The 17424-nt window shown below is 54.7% G+C and overlaps 1 protein-coding gene across 1 annotated transcript in view; it reads left to right on the forward strand.

Moving 5' to 3' along the window:
- The first annotated feature begins 11802 nt into the window (after positions 1-11802).
- DLG4 (discs large MAGUK scaffold protein 4) overlaps positions 11803-17424 on the forward strand; it is a 44120-nt gene continuing 38498 nt past the window's right edge. Inside the window, exon 1 of the mRNA XM_088142074.1 lies at positions 11803-11972. Coding sequence (XP_087998200.1) covers positions 11856-11972 — 117 coding nt within the window. The 5' untranslated portion in view covers positions 11803-11855. The remainder of the gene's footprint in view (positions 11973-17424) is intronic.

Genomic DNA, 17424 nt, shown 5'->3' on the forward strand with positions numbered 1-17424 from the left:
CGCATCACTGCGGATGATGGAGGGGGGAAAAAGGTGGCTCCGCCCCCTGGGTCTGCGCGGTGTGGGGGGAGATGGGGAGGGAGGGAGGGAGGGATGGCTCCCCCCTCACCCGCCAGTCCTCCATCTCCCTCGGGGCAGGAATCCTCTAAAAGGGAAGTAGATTGTAGGGTTAAGGCTGGTTGGGACTACAATTCCCATCATTCCAGTCTGGGGAAGGCTGGCATGCCCTCTCCGATACAGTCCCTGGCTGCTCCTCAATAATCCCCAGCCATTCCGGGGCAGAGGTGGGCCAGTTTGGTTGTGCCCATGCTCCAGATGGGCAAACGGAGTCTCACAGCCCGGCGACCGGGCTGACCACGGACGGGTCAGCCTGGCGGGGTCGAGAAGAGCCGCGGGAGAAGCGGCCCCTGCCCGGGGCGCGGGTCACCTCCACGGCCGAAACCGCCGAGGCCGAGGCGCGCTGCCTTACCCCAGCCGCCGCGAACTTCCGGCTTCCTCGCGGACCCCTCGGAGGCCACGCTCCGCTCCAGATACGGCGGCTCGCCCCCTCCCCGCCATCGGCCGGGGGGCGTTCCCGGCTGCGCTCCGGCTCCCCGGGGGCTCGGAAGCAGACCCGGCGTGGGCCGCGGGGGGGGGGCAGCTGTGCCCCGGGCCCCGGGCGTCCGCTGCCGGCGTGCCACTGCACCAGCACCTGCACCTGCACCAGCACCAGCACGCGCGCCTAGGCCTGCCGCAGCCCTCCCGGCGGCGCGGCTGCGGCCCGCCGGCCAGCCGGGCCGCTCTGGCCAGGGCTGGTCCTGCTCTGCGGAGGACGCGTGTGCGGAACAGGCGCGCTTCCAGGGCCGCCCGGGGGCCTCCCGGGAACCCCGCGCTCGGCCGCGAGGGACGCGGGCCGGGCGCTGCGTTCCCGGGGCTCTCCCGCCTCCTCCTGCCCCCCACTCCGGAGCGCCCGGCCCCGGCCCCGGCCCCTCTCCGGGACACGCGCGCGCCCTTCGGCCACACGCGGGCGCGGAGGCGCCGCTGCCGCTCTCCGGGTCCCGGGCCGCCCCGCGCGCCCGAGCCGCAGCGGCGGAGTGCCCGGCTCGGCGTCCTGCGCCGGAGGAAGGGCCGCTGCTCGCCCCCGGCTTCGGCTGCGGCCGCTCCCCAGCACCGGGGCGTACGGGCAAAGCGGCCGGCGCTCGCTCGCTCGGGCCCGGCGGCTCCGCTGCCCCGCCTTCGGCCGAGCGCCGGCAGGCAAGCGCCGCTCCTCCGCCGGCTGCCCGGCCACTCCCGGCGTGCTGCAGCGGCGGCGTCTGGCTCCTTCCCCGCACGCTCGCCTTCCCTTCGGGGCAGCGGCGCAGCCACCCGCCCGGCCGGCCGCCCGGCCGCGCGCCCTCGGTCCGCAGCGCTCGGGGGCCGCAAGGGCGCCTCCTCCCCTCTCGCCCCCCGCCCCCGCCCAGCGCAGCGTCCTGGGCGCTCCCCGCCGCCTGCGACGGTCTCCCCCGCGCCGCAGCCCCGCCGCCCGCCGCCCGCCGCCCGCCGCGCGCACGCCCCGGCCCTCCCCTCCCCCTGCCGCAGCAGTTTTTGGAATCGCCTCCCTCCCTCCCCCGCCACCCCGCCTGGATCCGCTTCTCCTCCTCCTCCCCCTCCGCCGCCCTCCTTTCCCGGTCCGTCCTTCCTCCCGGGGCGCGAGCCCCCTCCTCCTCCAGCAGCAGCGGCCCCCTCCCAGCGCCCCCTCTCCACCCCCACCCCCATGAAGACGAAGGAGAGACTTTCTTCCATGTGCCTTTGCGTGGTAGGTTCCACCTCTTCTATCTTTCCGACCCCCGCCGCAGCCCCCAGGCCGCCCGCCGCCCTCGCCCGTGCCCGTGCCTCTGCCTCCCCCCGGCAACAGGTGGGAGCGAGAGGGCGGGGAGGGGTCGGGCAAGGCCCCGGCGTGCCTCCGGACCCGCTCCCAGGGGCTGCCGCGGGACTCCCCCAGCCGAAGGGCCGGGTGGGCTTGTCCTGACCCTGGAAAAGGTCTCGGTGTGTGCAAGTGAAATGCGGAGGGGGGGAGGCGATTAGGCACAAATATGGACCAACCTCCCCCCCCCCCCCCCCCCGCAGCCTAGCGGATGTTTTCAGTGCATCTCTTCCAGCAGCCGCAGTGGAGTCCCTGGTTATGGTTAAAATAATTAAATAATTTCTGAAGTGAAAGGACGTGGTGTCGGGGTGCCATCAGTCACTCACCCCCTTTATTTCTGCTAGACCCCACCCCCAGGCTTGGGTTTGTGCCCTTGACTCTCCCACCACAGCTCACAGGCTTACCTGCAGCCCCACATTTTTTTGGCACCCCGAAGATGACCCCCCCCCCGGCCGTTCCCAGTATTCCCAGCCACGCCGGGGCCTCCCTCCGGCATCCCAAACGTTATAATGTATTTGCCCCACATCTGGTCTCTCCCTGTCTCTTTCTCAGACACACAGACACTCTCACCTGGCCTTCCCCCTTCCACCCCCCAGCCCTGCTCTCTGTGGGCCCGCTCCCTGGAGACCCCGGCCCACCCCTCCATTGGCCGATGTGGCCCAGTTCGCTGCCTCCAATGTAGCCGCGGCCGGACGCAGCACCCGCTCTGCCTCTCCCCCCTCCCTTTTAATCAGCCCCCTGGCTAATTGGCAACCTAAGCCCCCTCCCCTTCCATGCATGCTGCCCTCCCCAGGGAGAGAGGTCACTGAGGATCAGGGCTATTCCTTCTCTCCTTTTAGATTTCCTTTCAGACGCCTCCCCCCAGTTGCATTCATTTCCAAACTCTGGGCACGAATGGCTTCGGGGACAGGACAGGACGTTCCCCCAGCCACTCCATGCTGGTTTTTGTTGGTTATCAATACGGTTGATCAGCTGGGGTTATTTGCAGGCTTTGGGGGTTTGTTCTGCTGCTTAATGTCCCTCTGCAGAATCCGTCCGGTTTCCAAGGGCACAGAGGCTTTTTTATCGCAATTGTGGCTGCAGAGATGCTAAAATATGTCACTACCCCTTCAGGGGCTCCCGGAAATATTAACCTTTTCTTTTCTTTTTCTTTTTTTCCAAATGGCTGCTGGGTGTAGACAGAAAGACCGGCTTCTTGTATTTCGAATGGTTGCCACAAATGTTGAGAGAAATAAGCGAGTAGCATGGGGGGGGAGGGCGGAAGGGGCCCAGGTTTGCTTGAAAAGGCTCTTAACTTTTGTTATTAAAACAAGAGAAATTCCACGGATGAAGAGCAATTAGGTGTTCCTGATTTTAACAAACGATTCAAGCAAGGTTTTTTTCTTTTTCAAACAAGAAGTCTCCCATTTTCTGGATGGGCTGACTTATTTGCATAGGTATAAACTATTCAGAATATTCCAATCGAAGGGGACGTGCTCTCCTGTTCTAATAGAAGAGAATTATTCCAAAGCTTGCAGTGTTGAAGGAGAGACTTGGCTGACTTAATCTGAAAGCGTTCTTGAAAACGTTCTTCCAGAAATATAACTCCGAAGGACTTGATTCTCTTTCCTCTTCAGCAGCCTTTTAAAAAGTAAGGCCCGTCAAGACTGCTAGGAAAGTGACACAGAGACCTGATTCTCAACGTTCAGCCTTGTAGTTGGGTGGGAAGGACGTCTGATCAGTCACTTGTCAAGGGCCCCCCAAAAGCAGGGGGGTGGGCCCATTTGTCCCCGACTTTGAGTAAACGCCTGCTTTGTTGGCAGGCCGGACAAAGCCCTTTGTGTGTGGAAGGGAGACCATGTTCTCACATAGCCCTACATCAGTGTTTCTCAATCTTGGCAACTTTAAGATGTGTGGACTTCAACTCCCAGAATTCCCCAGCCAGCAAAGCTGGCTGGGGAATTCTGGGAGCTGAAGTCCACACATCTTAAAGTTGCCAAGATTGAGAAACACTGACCTACACCATGTTGGTTTAGCCATGGCTAAGCTACGAGAACTGGCTTCATCCAACACACTGAACCCCAAGTAAATTGCATTAGAGTTTAGCTGGATGAAGTACAACCCAGATCTTCCTGCAGGAGTGTCTGTGTGTCTGTGTGTCAAAACAGTCAAGATGGTAGCCGTGACCATGCAATCAAAGGGCTGTCCCTTTTTTTACATGCCCATTGACCTCCCCCCAACAGACAGCTGTTTCTGTCCCGGTCAATGAAATGTAACTTAAACATTAATTTATTAAGACCATGCTTTGTTCTTCTACTTCCGAGGGAAATCCCCTTCCCCTTCGGGAGAAAACTATGATTGCAGGGGGTGGGTGGGGGGCTGCTTGAAAAGTTTCTCCAACCTCCAAGCTGAATCTTTGAGGCTTAAGGGAATGGAGGTGTCCAACTGAGCAATGGCAGAAGAGCACTGGACGGCCCAGAACTGCCCACGGGACCAGATCCTGGCCCTTGCCTTGCTTCCCTCTGGAAGAAGCGCCGTAATTTTTTTCCAAGCAAGGCTGGCTGGGGAATTCTGGGAGTTGAAGTCCACGCCTCTTAAAGTTGCTGAGGTTGAGAAACACTGCTCTAGAGGAAAGCCAGCATTAAGTCAGAGGTAGTCGAGTCTCTCTGGAATAGCTTCTCCAACCGCAGTGTCCGTCTTGCATCCCAGCTGCTGGCAGGTGATGGGATGGGGGAAACCCTCCCGCCATCTCTTGTTTGCTCTTGACTGCAGCTGGCTGGCTGTTGGGTGGCCCAGACTCCTGGTCTGAACAACTCCAGCCCAGGCTGGCCGGGAGAGCCTTGTGGGACCTGCTCTAGGGCCCCAGAGAAGCGACCCAGAGGCCTTCACATCTTCATCCCCAAACCCCGAGAGCATCCGGGACAAGGATCGCCCCCCCGCCCCCCGGGGAAGCCGGGTTGGTACCAGGTGTAGGGTGGGAGTTGCATCTCCAAACTGCTGGGTTGAAGGCGGGAGGGAGGAATTCCCTTGCAGAGACCCAGCGACATTGTGGGCGCACCAGCAGCTTTCAACTGCTCCCTCTGTGTACTTTAATCTCAAGTTGACGAGGAGCTTCCCTGCTCCCCAGCTTCTCTGGGCTCACCAGAAAGCCCCTCTCCTTTCGATATGCCGGGGCTGAACAGCCATTTCCCCTCTCCCGCCTGCTCCTGTTGCTGCTGCTCCTCCAGGGCAGGCCCCTATTTCTTGACCTGGGGCAAAGATGAAGTGATGCTCTAGGGCTGGGGGTTCTCCAAACTGCCACGTGGACCCCTTTGGAAGGCCACAGACTGGGGAAAGTGACAGCAGGGGGAAGGGTCTGGGGAATCCTTGTGATCCACCCTTGGGGGGCAGAGGGATGCTCCGCATCGTGCAGGGTGCAGTGCTGTGGGGGCTCAGCGGCATCTTTTCAGTCTGCTTGCGGAGGGAGGAGGGTGGCGCTGTCTCCTGTCCCCATTGGGAAAAGGGAGGGGGGAGGATCTCTGATTAACCCTAGGGATTAATCAGCTTGGAATAGCCCACGCCGACACAGCTGGGGAGGAGGGAGGTGAAAAGAAGGACTGGAGTTGCTCATTTACCTTCCCCCATGCATAGCTTCTTGGGAGAAAGGTCATTCAAATCCCCTAACCCCCGCCCCTTGCTATAAGGTCTGGCTAGCATTATTGATCGATTTTCTGGAGGATGTTTGCACATGCTCAGAGACACTTTGACCTCTGGTTGTCCTGCAGGGGAGCAAAACGGCCAGAGAGGAGAATTGAGGCAGGAGATTCGGCTTCTGAAGTTGGGAAGCTGAATTTGAGACAAGGTACTCTCCGCCCCCCACCCCCTACCCCCCCAAGCAGTGACATAGCTCAGGCCTAGCTGCAGGGTCTCTAATCAGGTTGGCTGCTTGTGGCAATCTTCAGAGAGTGACGCAGAGACCCTCTAACTGCTGAAGCCAAGTCAGACACAAGAAGACGGGAAGTAGGTTCTTTCTTCCGCCAGCTCTGGAAGTGGCTGGGGAGTGGGTCACTGAGAAGTCACGGCCTCTTATTCCCACCCACCCAGGAGACCCCCCCCAAGGATCTGAAACTCTTTCGGCTTGACGTGCCACCTTCCAAAAGGTGGACTTTGCTGGCGTGCGGATGTCTGCTTTCGCACAAACAGGACAGGAGAGAGCCCAGTTTCCCTGAGCATGATGTTTTAAAGGGTCCCTTCAGTCAAAAACAGTTGGTGGCTAACATGGATGGGTTGTGTGTGACTTGGGCGTCTCATCCTGGTGCAGATTATGTTTTGATATTTTCATCCAAATGAAATGCTTTTGCACCTTGGACCAGAGTTAGATTTGGTGGCTCTTTGGTGCCATGAATTCAGCATCAAAACCTCAGCAGGGCCACAGAAAGTTGCATCGCTGGTGCCTCCCTCCCTCCCTCCCTCCCTCCCTTTAATTCTCCCCAGTAGACCGGATGTCTTGTCTGCAGTAGAAGCATGTCATAATTACAGAAGCAATGTGCGAGTGAGGGTGCGCCTGTCTTGGTGTGTGTGCAGATTTTCAAGAGGGAGGATGTTGTGTGCAAGGGGTTTGAAAAGGTGGGACAGAAGTTCTGCATCCATGCAAAACTTGTGGCGAGCCTCTCTTTGCAACCGTAGTTTGTTGACCATGCAGTCACGGCCTGGTTTGTAGAAAGTTAAACCACAGTGCTTGGATTCGTGCACCCTTTGAAGCTGCAAGCCACAGCCATCGTGGCTTAGGGCAATGTGTGAAAATGGGGGCAGCTCTGGGAAAGCTGTTGGCACAGACCAGCGGCCCCCAGAGGTGGCTTTTGAGGTGGGGCCTTGGCTGGAGGCAGAAAGCAAGCGAGAAATCGAGTGATCAGCCATTCTGATTTTTGACTGGAATTCAGGATTGTGTGTTAAGCTTTCCTCAGGTCGGGCCATGGTCCCGCTGTGCTAGGCAGGGAGAGCAACCCACATTTCTTGCAAATGGTCTTAAACATTTAAGCAAAATTGTCGGTTGGTTCCATCCTTCTGCTCTGGGGAGAGAGTAACAGCATATATTGTTTTATACGACTTCATCATCTCCCAGTGAGCGTGCTTTTGGGTGGACCGTGGAAGCTGTAGTTTAACCTCCGGAAGACTGTGACTCAAGGCAGGCGATTTTAGACCTTTCGAAGAGCCGAGGGTCAAAACCCTGTGAACCGGCGTGTTAGCAAGCTGTTCTGCAACGCTCCCTATCCTGGGGGTGGAAGAAAAGTCAGCTACGGCAGCAGCCTCTGCGGGATTCAACCTGCTTAAAATTCGGGTGTTGAGCTGGTCCCTCCGTCAAAGCTGAGCGTTTTTGTTGCAACGGTCCTGAGGTCTGTCTTCATATGAGAAGGTGGAGAAGGTGCCAGAAGAGAGAGGCGAGGGGCAGGGCCGAAGATTGCCCTGGTGTGGGCAGAGAGGGGTGAAATGTCTGTATGATTGGGAACCAGTCAGGCAGTTGGCCGGGGCAGGAGAGATCCCTGTGCGTCTGGACTCCTTTCTCACGCATGTCGAGATGAAAAGTGATCAGGGCTGAGGGCCTTGCTGGGACACCATCTCACCGCAGGGGTCCGGCTTGTTCCCTGCAGCTCTTGAAGTTGCCTCTGTGAACAAACAGGTTGCATTTTTGAATCCAGGGGTCTGCCCCGCAAAAAAACCCCCAGCCCCTGAGATTCTGGGTGAGGCTTTCTCACATTTGCCCAAACCCAAAGTCATCATGTGCAGCCAACTCTAGTTGATCCCCAAAAGTTAAGCAGCGTCAGGTGTGGTTAGTTCTAGGAAGGGAGGCATCAGACACGTCCCGGAAGCCCCTTGGTGCACTCCCCCCAAAATGGTATAGATGCAGCTGGAAGATCACCAGGAGTTTGAGGGAGGCATTGCCCTTTTACCAAACCAGCAGTTTAACCCAGTTTGGTACAGGTGAAGTTTGCTATAACTAGAAATAACTACAACCTGGAATTTGCCATCCCACATGGAGGTTTTCCTCCTCCCCTGGATATAAGCAATTAATTATCTGAGTGGGTTACCCAATTCTGCACCCAGAACCAAGTACTGTATATTCCTTGCTATTCAAAATCACAGTAAATGTTGAGTGTTCCTCTGAATCCTGGGGGGAGGAGGACTTTATGATGTCTCCAACCTGGAAGGACAGCTTGGGATACATTATTCTGCACCCCCTGGCAGGGCTGGGGAAGACCCCTCCCACCCCAGATCCTGGCCAGTGTGCCTGCCAGTCACTTGAGATGAGCCAGTGAGGATCTAAGAGGAGGAGCTCTGAAGTGGGATCTGAGCCAGGCAGATGTTGATAAGCCATGTCTCACCAGATGTGCTCCAAAAGCCCACCAAAGGGGACTGCAAGGCACTTGCTCTGTTTCCCTACTGCTTCTCAGCAGACCCAGCTCCAAAGGGGGGCTCTGAAACCTCGGCCAGGTTGCGGGAGGCTGGTCTGGCCAGGTGGAAAACACTCCAATCTATTCTTCCTATTCTGCTTGAGGGAATGGGACCCAAAGCAATTTCCATCACAGCCTGAGTGCATTATGAGTGAGCAAGGCGCCTGTCCTTTTCCCCAAAGCTAGTGTTTCTTTGTCTCCAAAAGAGCAAGCACGAATAACCCAAACTCTCTGCTCCCCACATTTAGGAGGAAAAAAAAAATAGCATGGAATCTATAAGCAAAAACCATGTGCTAGTGTTGGGGAAAGATGCAGGAGAGAACAGGACGAGGAGGCACCTCACCTGGGCTTGCAACTGATGCAAATGATACGTTTCAATGGATCCCTCAAAGCTGACCCAAATTCTAGAGGGATCGAAGTTAAATGTAACGCTTTTTCTGCAAGTTTGGAGGTGTGCTTACTGTTTATGCGCAGAGGCTTACACGAGGGTGCAGAAGTTAGGACTCGCTTCCCATACTTTGGAAGAGCTAGAAATTACAGCTGTCAAACATTTCCTGCAGGCAGCTGAGGGTCTTTCTCTTCCCACTTTTGGGATTTTTCCTGGAGGCACTTCAAGGTTGATCCAGAGCAGTGTTTCTCAACCTCGGCCACTTTAAGACGCGTGGACTTCAACTCCCAGAATTCCCCAGCCAGCAAGGCTGGCTGGGGAATTCTGGGAGTTGAAGTCCACGCGTCTTAAAGTGGCCGAGGTTGAGCAACACTGATCTAGAGGCATGGTTGGGACTGAGGTCTTGCTGAACTACGCAACTTCCTTCCAGTTTCCATTTGCTTCACTGCCTGTGGGACCTTAGCTTCTAGGATATGTGGCTATTTCGTGGAATGCATTCTTCCTCCCACCTGCACAATATTTCCTGTGCCACTGGCTGTCACACCGCAATAGAGCATAAGGTGTTTTTTTCCTCCCGTTCAAAGGCTTCACCCTTTTCTCTCCAAAGGGGTCTTGTGTCGTTCTGACCAAAGAGGCCCATTTTGGTTTCGCCAGCCAAAGCATCTTGTACCGAGACATTTCAGGCTGATCAAGGTGGGCATTGGTGTGACAGTGTTTCCTTCTGACCATTCCCCCCATGCAGAACTTGGTACTATAAGCAACGGTGGGTTGTGGGTAACTACTCGAGCATCCACTCAGCGTTTCAGCAGATCGTTTGCAACGATCTCTGCGTTCCGTTTAGGAGTTCCTGCTAAAGATTTTCCTTCAGCCTCCCGGTTTTGTCTTGACTTCAACAGCTCCATGTAAATTTCATTGAATTGTGTTCCTCACCGTTGAACTTGGTAGCTGGAAGCATTTAGAGGCTTTTTTTGCAACCTTCCCGTGCTTTGCAAAAGTGGATTATCTTCATTTCCAAAAGCTCACGCAACTGCTTAGAGAAGTCTGTGCTGTTTCAAAGTAGAAAGAGCAAGAGTCAGGAACTAAGAGATGAGGACAGGGTGTTTGTCTGGCCAGTGTTTCTCAACCTCGGCAACTTTAAGATGGGTGGTCTTCAACTCCCAGAATTCCCCAGCCAGCATGGCTGGCTGGGGAATTCTGGGAGTTGAAGTCCACTCATCTTAAAGTTGCCGAGGTTGAGCAACACTGGTCTGGGGAACTGTCTTTGCTGGCTTGGTAGACCACTTGCTGGAGTTCCTCATTGATGATCTCATCGCTGGTCTTCCTATAAATGTCCCTTTCGACTCTTAGCCAAAGTGCTTCCTTTTTCTCCTTCTTGGCATGTCTTCAACTGGACTTCCAGTATCTTATTTTTGAGAAGCTCCCAACTCTCGTGTGCTCCCTTTGACCTGCAGATTTCTGTGCTTGGGATCCTACCCAACACTTCTCTAAGCTTACTGAAATTGTCTCCCCTGATATTTGGTGTGCGTGTATGACTGTGTTCCAGTTTCTCTTCCCGTAGCATCTCGAACCCCAAGATGACATGGTCACATCCTCTCAAAGTTCCCCCTGCTTTTATCTCCTCAACCACCAATTCCCTCTTGGTTAGGATCTGATCTAGGAGATCTCTTCTTCAGCCTTCTGGTAACTGAAATAGCAAGACCACTGAGGAGGTGTTGAGATCTTGGCCAATCTTGGCCAAGTTGGCTTTCCAACAGGTGCCCAGAGAGTTGAAGTTCTGAGATCAGGTCTAACTGGCTTGGTGGTCTATAGCACACCCTCACCATGATATATCTCCCCCTCTCTCTTTCTTGAATTCTTACCAGATGTTCTTGACTGGGACCCTCATGTTCCAATTTCTGGACCTCAACTTGTGTGTACTTCCTCCCCATAAAATACTCGTCTTCCTTGTTTCCTTATTCATCCTTCTGTATAACTTAGATCAGTGTTTCTCAACTTTGGCAAGTTTGAGATGTGTGGACTTCAACTCCCGGAATTCTGGGAGTTGAAGTCCACACATCTCAAACTTGCCAAGGTTGAGAAACACTGAATTAGATCCTTCAGCCCTTGTGTTCCACCCGTAAGTTATGTCCCACCAGATTTCAGTAATGCGTATTAGATCGTCTCCACCTTTGTGCATTAAGGGTTCTCCTGTTTGCTCACCATAGCCTGTGCATTGCCGAGAGACTCCAGAACCCTTGGCTCCTGTAACCTGGTGAGTGGGAGGTCTTAGCAATGGAATAAATAAATAAATAAACAAAATGGCCAACTCTTCCTTCTAGTCTTGATGGCCTCCTTTTGGGCGCCTCCACCTTCTGATCCGAAGACTGTGTGTCGTCCTCTTTTCTCCTACAGGATTTGGCTGAATAAAACAATACAGTCTAATTCTGTGGGTTGACAAAGTCAAATGTACCTGCTTTAAGGTAAAGGTAGAGATGGGAGTTCAACTGGACTCTAGGGGACCCCAGCAGAAATACAGAAGCGGCTTGTCATGGCCTTCTTCTGAGATCTAGATGTGGCTTCCTGGTCCACAGCCCTGGGACTCCACAGTGGTCTCCAGGCAAGGACCAACCAGATCCAACCTTTTTGGAAAAAAGCAGGATTCTCTGCAGGGGACAGTCAAAAAAGTCACGGTGGTGGCTTTGATGGTATGATCAAAGCTCTGCTTGTGTTATGGGCATTGCGCATAACTGGCACCAAGCATCACTGGCGGGAAATTGGGGGTGTGGGGAGGCCGTGGCCTTCCTGAGCAGCCCCCAGAACAAGAGGAGTCCCACTTTGGGGCTTTCCTGTACTGAGTGGGAGCTGGTGAAAGAGAACCTCCAGGTTCAGGAGCAGCGCGTCTCTAGGTGCCACTGTTGTTGTCCCCACCTCCCTGTCCTGCCGAAGGTCCTTCTGCTTGGAGGGGGCCGGGCAGAGCACCTCCGCCTCCGCCCCCCTGGCCCAATCCTTGCCCTTGCCTGCTGGGAGGAGCGGGAGGCGGGGCCGCGCCCATCCTGGGGGGAGGGGAGCGGAGTTGGCCGGCCGGGGGGAGCGGCAGCTGGAGCCCGCAGGGCGGCGGGCAGCGCAGGTGCGGCCAGTGCGCGGCGGCGGCGGCGGCGGCGGCGGGTAGCCGATGGGCCCCGGCCGGGGCGGCTGAGCGATGGGGCTGAACGGCGTGTGCCCCGCGGTCTGCCAGCCGGGCTGCTTCTCGCCCGTCCTGTGCCAGTGCAAGGTCACCTGCAGCAACCGGACGCTCTCGCTCGTCTTCGGCTGCAAGGTAGGGCCTCTCCCCGCCCACCCCGGGCCGACGGACCTGGCCGCCCGCGCGGCGCGCCCGTGGAGCGCAGCAGCCAGCCCGGCCTTCGTCCGGGGGAACCGCGGACGGGCGGCTCTCCGTTGCCCGCGATGGGAGAGACGCCGGGGCCGTCGAGCGAGGTCCCGGAGCCGCCTTCCCCCGAGCCGGCGGAGCAGGACTCGGCTCCGGGATCTCCGAGCTGCCGGCGACGAAACGGAGTGGGGGACCCCCGAGTCCCCCCGCCTCCCTCTTTCCGGGGTGGGAAGCGGGAGGACGGAGGGGGCAGCTGGAAGAGGGGAGCCCCCCGAGCGCCGAACGCGGAGACCCGCGCGGGCTGTGTTGCTCGGCCAAGGGTTCACTTGCGGGGCGGCAGGAAGACCCCCCGGAGCCCGGGGCCTCGGATCCTGCCCCAGAGTCACTCCCGCGGGGGCGTGGAGCCCCTCTCCGGAGCGTGGCTGGAGTTGGAGTTGCAGCCCGCTCTTCGGCCGCCGGGACCCCCGTTCCAGTCCCGCGGGCGGGGGGATGATGGGAGTCGGAGTCCAAGGCAGCTGGGGGGGATCCAGGCTGAGGAGGGAGGGCAGCCCCGGGGGCAGAGGAAGGTCTGCTCCCGCAGTGGGCCCCCCGCCCCCGGCGCCGGCTGTCCAGCGGGTCTTTCCGAAGAGGAAAGCCGGCTCGCCCGTTCTTTAAGAGGCTTTAGGGATTAATCCGGAGCTCCGCTCAGGGAGGGGCGCCTCGGAGGGGCAGCAGATGGCAGGGCGGCCGTGGCTCTCGCCACCAGCCAGTCAGAGCTCGGGGGCGGGCTTAATCGTGCCGGTGGCTTCGGCGCTCCCCCAGGTAACCAAGCGGGCGGTGCTGGGCGGGAGGGGGGGCGGTCCCGTTTCTTGTGTGCGGAGCTGATCATTTTGGGAAACCCAGTCCCACGTGGGGAGGGCTCTTTCAGGTGGGAGGGGCGTTGCACACGGCTTCTCTCGGGGTTGGTCCGTGGCTGCTGCTTGGGGTAGCCTACAGTAAGTGCGGGGGGGGGCATCTATCCCAGTGTTTCTCAACCGTAGCAACTTTAAGATGGGTGGACTTCAACTCCCGGAATTCTGGGAGTTGAAGTCCACCCATCTTAAAGTCAGGGTTGAGAAACCTTGATCTATCCCGATTTTCCCTTTTTCATTATTTCGGGGCATTGCGTATCTGGCTCCCGTCCCAAGAACATTTCCAGAGAAGTTGCCAGTCTTAGGTAGTAAGAAAACAGGTGAAGCCCTGGAGTGCCCAGCCTGAAGCCACGTTGGAAGGAAAACGCCTGAGCATCTCCCACAGTCTTCCCCAAGCTGGTGCCCAGCCACCCACCCCGGGTAGCTTGGTTGCAACTCCCTTCATCTCCAGCCAAGAGCTGTTCCCGCTGGGCGTGTGGGAGTTGTGGTCCAAACCATCAGTTGGGCCAGGCTGATGGGAAGAGCCTTGGAGCTGGCCCAGGCAAAGTCTGGCTTTTCACCCCGGCCCACCCTCTCTGGCTGGACAGGAATTGCACCAGAATGTGGCTTCTGGAGGTCCAAAGGTGCCTTCTTCTCCCCAAGGAGATCTCCTGGGGATGTTCATAGGACCTGGGTGGGCTAAGGTGGAGGACAATCAACTTGCACTCTTCCCGTGTCCCTGAGTCTCGCCTGGAAAGGGCAAAGAATTATGACAGAGGCATCAGGGGTGGACCGGTGGAAGTGGACTGACCACCCGCTTGAGCTCCTGGCAAGGGCGGGGGCTGTTTCCTTCCATAGTTTCTACATAGTGGCCCATGGGGCAGGGAGTCCTCCTGAATGAAGAGAGGCTTTCCAAGGCACGGGTGGAAACTGAAGTGGGTTCTCTGCTCTCCTTAAATCTTCCTTTTCCTTCTCTTGTGGCCTCCAACCCACATCATATTATTTTAATTTTATTTATTTATTTATCTATCTATCTATCTATCTATCTATCTATCTATCTATCTATCTATCTATCTATCTATCAAATTTATATAGCCGCAAGAAGGCAAAGTAATTTACCCAATGGCAGATAATCCAAATCCATGGACTATACATATGTGAAGATGAACGGTACATAATCTGAAAAGATCCAGTACGAGGGCTTGCGCCAAAACCCAGGTTAAAACCAGGTGCTAAATCATAGAAAATGGGAGAACCCCAGGAATAGTAGAATGAGCCAGAAATCACTGCCACGCACATTGTCACGGCTGTTTCCAAAATTCACCCGCAGACTCAAGCACGTGTTTGTCACTGTCATTAAGCAGTTGAATGTTGACTGACTGATAAGAGTTAGAAATCTTCATCCTCTTGCGATTGCAGAGAAAGAAAGTCCTGAAGCAGCTTCCTCACCTGGGCAGAATCGGGAGGACTTCCATCCCCAGGGCCCGGCCCCTGGCTGGCCCCTCTGCCCACCACGTACCTGGGCCCCCATCCTCGAGTCTTTTGTCCCTGGGAGCCGGGAGGGCAGTTGCTCTCCTCTGCTTCTTCTTGAACTAGACCCAGCCTCAGTGGACCTCAGCCCAATTCTCCTCAAGTTCTCTCATGCCTTTGAAGAACACGATCCCCCTTACACGGGGAAAACATGCTAGTTGCCATGGAGAGATGGGCTTTGCAATGAACAGATGGCCGTCTCAGCAGATTTGAAGGGGGAGAACAAACACGGAGCTGACTCTCAGATGAGGTTCCTGGAGCTGCCTGGTTGCCCATAAGAAAGTTCATGAGAAGCAGCCTCCATCAAAATCCAGGCAGCGTGGGCTTTGCTTGTCGGCCAATGGGGGGGCTCTTTTGACTTAGGACCAGCTCCTCAGGTTGTGTATGAAAAGGGACAATATAAATAATTTAGGTCTTGCGTTGCAAGGTAGCTTGCTGGCCTGCTCAGATCTACTTGCTGGGGGATGAAGACACATTAGCAGCCTTCCTCATCTTGGTGTCCTCTGGATGGGTTGGATCCTTAACTCCTAGCAGAAATTATGGGATTACAGTCCTCCTACAGGAAAGAACCCCAATTTAGGACCTGCTGTAGAATATGAACTTCCAGTGTTTCTCAACCTCAGCAACTTTAAGATATGTGGACTTCAACTCCCAGAATTCCCCAGCCAGCATGGCTGGCTGGGGAATTCTGGGAGTTGAAGTCCACATATCTTAAAGTTGTTGAGGTTGAGAAACACTATTAATAGATGAAAGGGGGTGGTGGCGATGGAAATAAAGTGTGATCCATTTGGAGGTATCCAGTCCTGTTGCTGTCTCAGCCACAAGGTCAGATAATGTCTGGATCTCCTGTTTGGGAAAAGGTGGTTTTTCTGCACTTCCAGCCATGTTAGGTAGACCAGAACAAGGTATATTTGTGTCTGAATCTTAGCATCCCGTGACTCTGGTGCAGATCTGGGGTGGGAGTGTCTGCTCTCAGCAAATTCCCAGAACAGAATTTTCCAGAATCTGCTGGGCCGGCAAATTGCTCCCTCCTGAAAAATGCTTGTTTTGTTTTTCCCCTCTTAAAAAGCAGTGTCAAGGAGTCCATGCTGGAGGTATGAGCAAATGCTCCTTTGGCTTTAGGGCACCATCTCTGGTTGATTTCTCGCTGAGCGGGGAAACGATGCATCTTTTCCGAGCAAGAAACACAACAGGTTATGCTGTCTCAGCTGGGGAAGAAGACTTGCAGACCACGCGAACTTGGGCCATAAGAAATATCCCAGTGTCATGGTTTTTGCAACGTTTGGGCTTATCTTTAAATGGACGGGCTGGTTATAAAATCTTTCTGAAGTTCTGTAAATGTCTCCTTCAAAGTGTTGGAGTTTAGAAATAAGAAATATGGAATATTCCCATTAAGGAACATAGTGAGCCGCCCAGAGTTGCTTAAGATGGGCGGCCATATAGGTCTTTTAAATAATAGTAATTAATTAATTATTTTTAATTTTAAATTAATTAAAATTTTTAATTAAATTAATTAAATTAAAAATTTTAAATTTTAAATTAATTAAAATTAATTAATTTCCTCTCCGGTTATTGGGGTCCATGCAAAAAGCTGGCTCCAATCTGCAAATAATTTTCAGAAAATCAGGGGCATGTCAAAAAGGGTTTCAGTCATGTGCTTATAGCTGCTGTCTTGGCTCCCCTACTGATGCTTCTGATGATATGTGGGGTGTATTCTGGTCCCTATGCCACTCTAATTGAATTCCCTTTCACCAATTTCCCAAAAAGTTTGTTTAGACTGGAGACCAAGTCATGGTCGCATTGAAGCAAAGTTGTTTATTATGGTGCTGGAGGAAAGACCAAGCAAAGCCTAAAAAGGGTGGGGATGGGATGCGTGGCACTATGAAAAAACCATTTATTGACTCATTGATTTGATTTGTTAAGGCTGACCAAGTCCAAAAAGATTCTAGGTGGCTTACGGAATAAAAAATATATAGGTAGTCCTCGTTTAGTGACTGCCTTTTTAGTGACCATTTGCAGTTACAATGGTGATAAACTTAGCGACCAACCAATCCTTGCATTTATGACCTTCGCAGTTCTGTAAGGCAAAGAAAAGCTGAAGCACAGTCATAGTTTCCCTGAGCGTCCGCTTCACTTAATGACCAAGTTGTCAGTCCCAATTATGGTCGCTAAACAAGGACTAGCTGTATAATGAAAACCCAGTTAAAAGCATCACATAAGAAAACTTAACTTCTTGGACAAGGCAACAGCGATAGCAGTGAAGGAACAAAGATGTTATCCTATGAACATGGTTACTTTTAGCAAGGTACCTCTTATATGTTTATCTCATGTTGTCCTTGCTTCCCAGAACTTAGGTTGCCTCAAATATTTTCCCCCTAAAGTTACCAGCATTCCTGGCTTCCTGAGTGTTTTATGCAATGTTTCTCAACCTTGGCCACTTGAAGATGCGTGGACTTCAACTCCCAGAATTCCCCAGCCAGCATGGCTGGCTGGGGAATTCTGGGAGTTGAAGTCCACACATCTTCAAGTGGCCAAGGTTGAGAAACACTGGCTTTATGGCTTATTGTATTCTCAAGTCCCTGCAAAGATAACTAGGGCAAAGGAAGGTTTACTTTATTTTGTATACCCTAACCAGTGCCATATATTCTCCTACCACTCCATGCTGTTGCACCTGCGTGGCTGAACCTCTAGCGACGTCACAGCAGTTCAGCCAATGGGGAAAGGGCTTTGCTGGCGCAGGTCAGTCTTTCTTTTGCTGGGCCCTCAAAGGGGAAAGTCGTCCCAAGAAATTAAAGCGACAGGGCCACCGTTCACCTCCAAATCTAGAAAGGATCCGAGACGAGGAAAAGACGGCCATAACTCGTGCTGTCTTGGCGGCCTTGAGCTGGGTTGGGACTTCAGCTTCCAGGGTGTCTCGCAACCTGGATGGCTTCACGCCGTGCAGACTTCGTGGGCCTTGTGGCTCCGGTACGCGGGGGCATGGCATTTCATAGCCAGGGGTG

This window comes from Python bivittatus, unplaced genomic scaffold (genome assembly GCF_059951505.1).
Source record: "Python bivittatus isolate LINGU-HERP-01145 unplaced genomic scaffold, Pbiv_v1 ctg000370_np1212, whole genome shotgun sequence".
Taxonomy (NCBI): Eukaryota; Metazoa; Chordata; class Lepidosauria; order Squamata; family Pythonidae; genus Python; species Python bivittatus.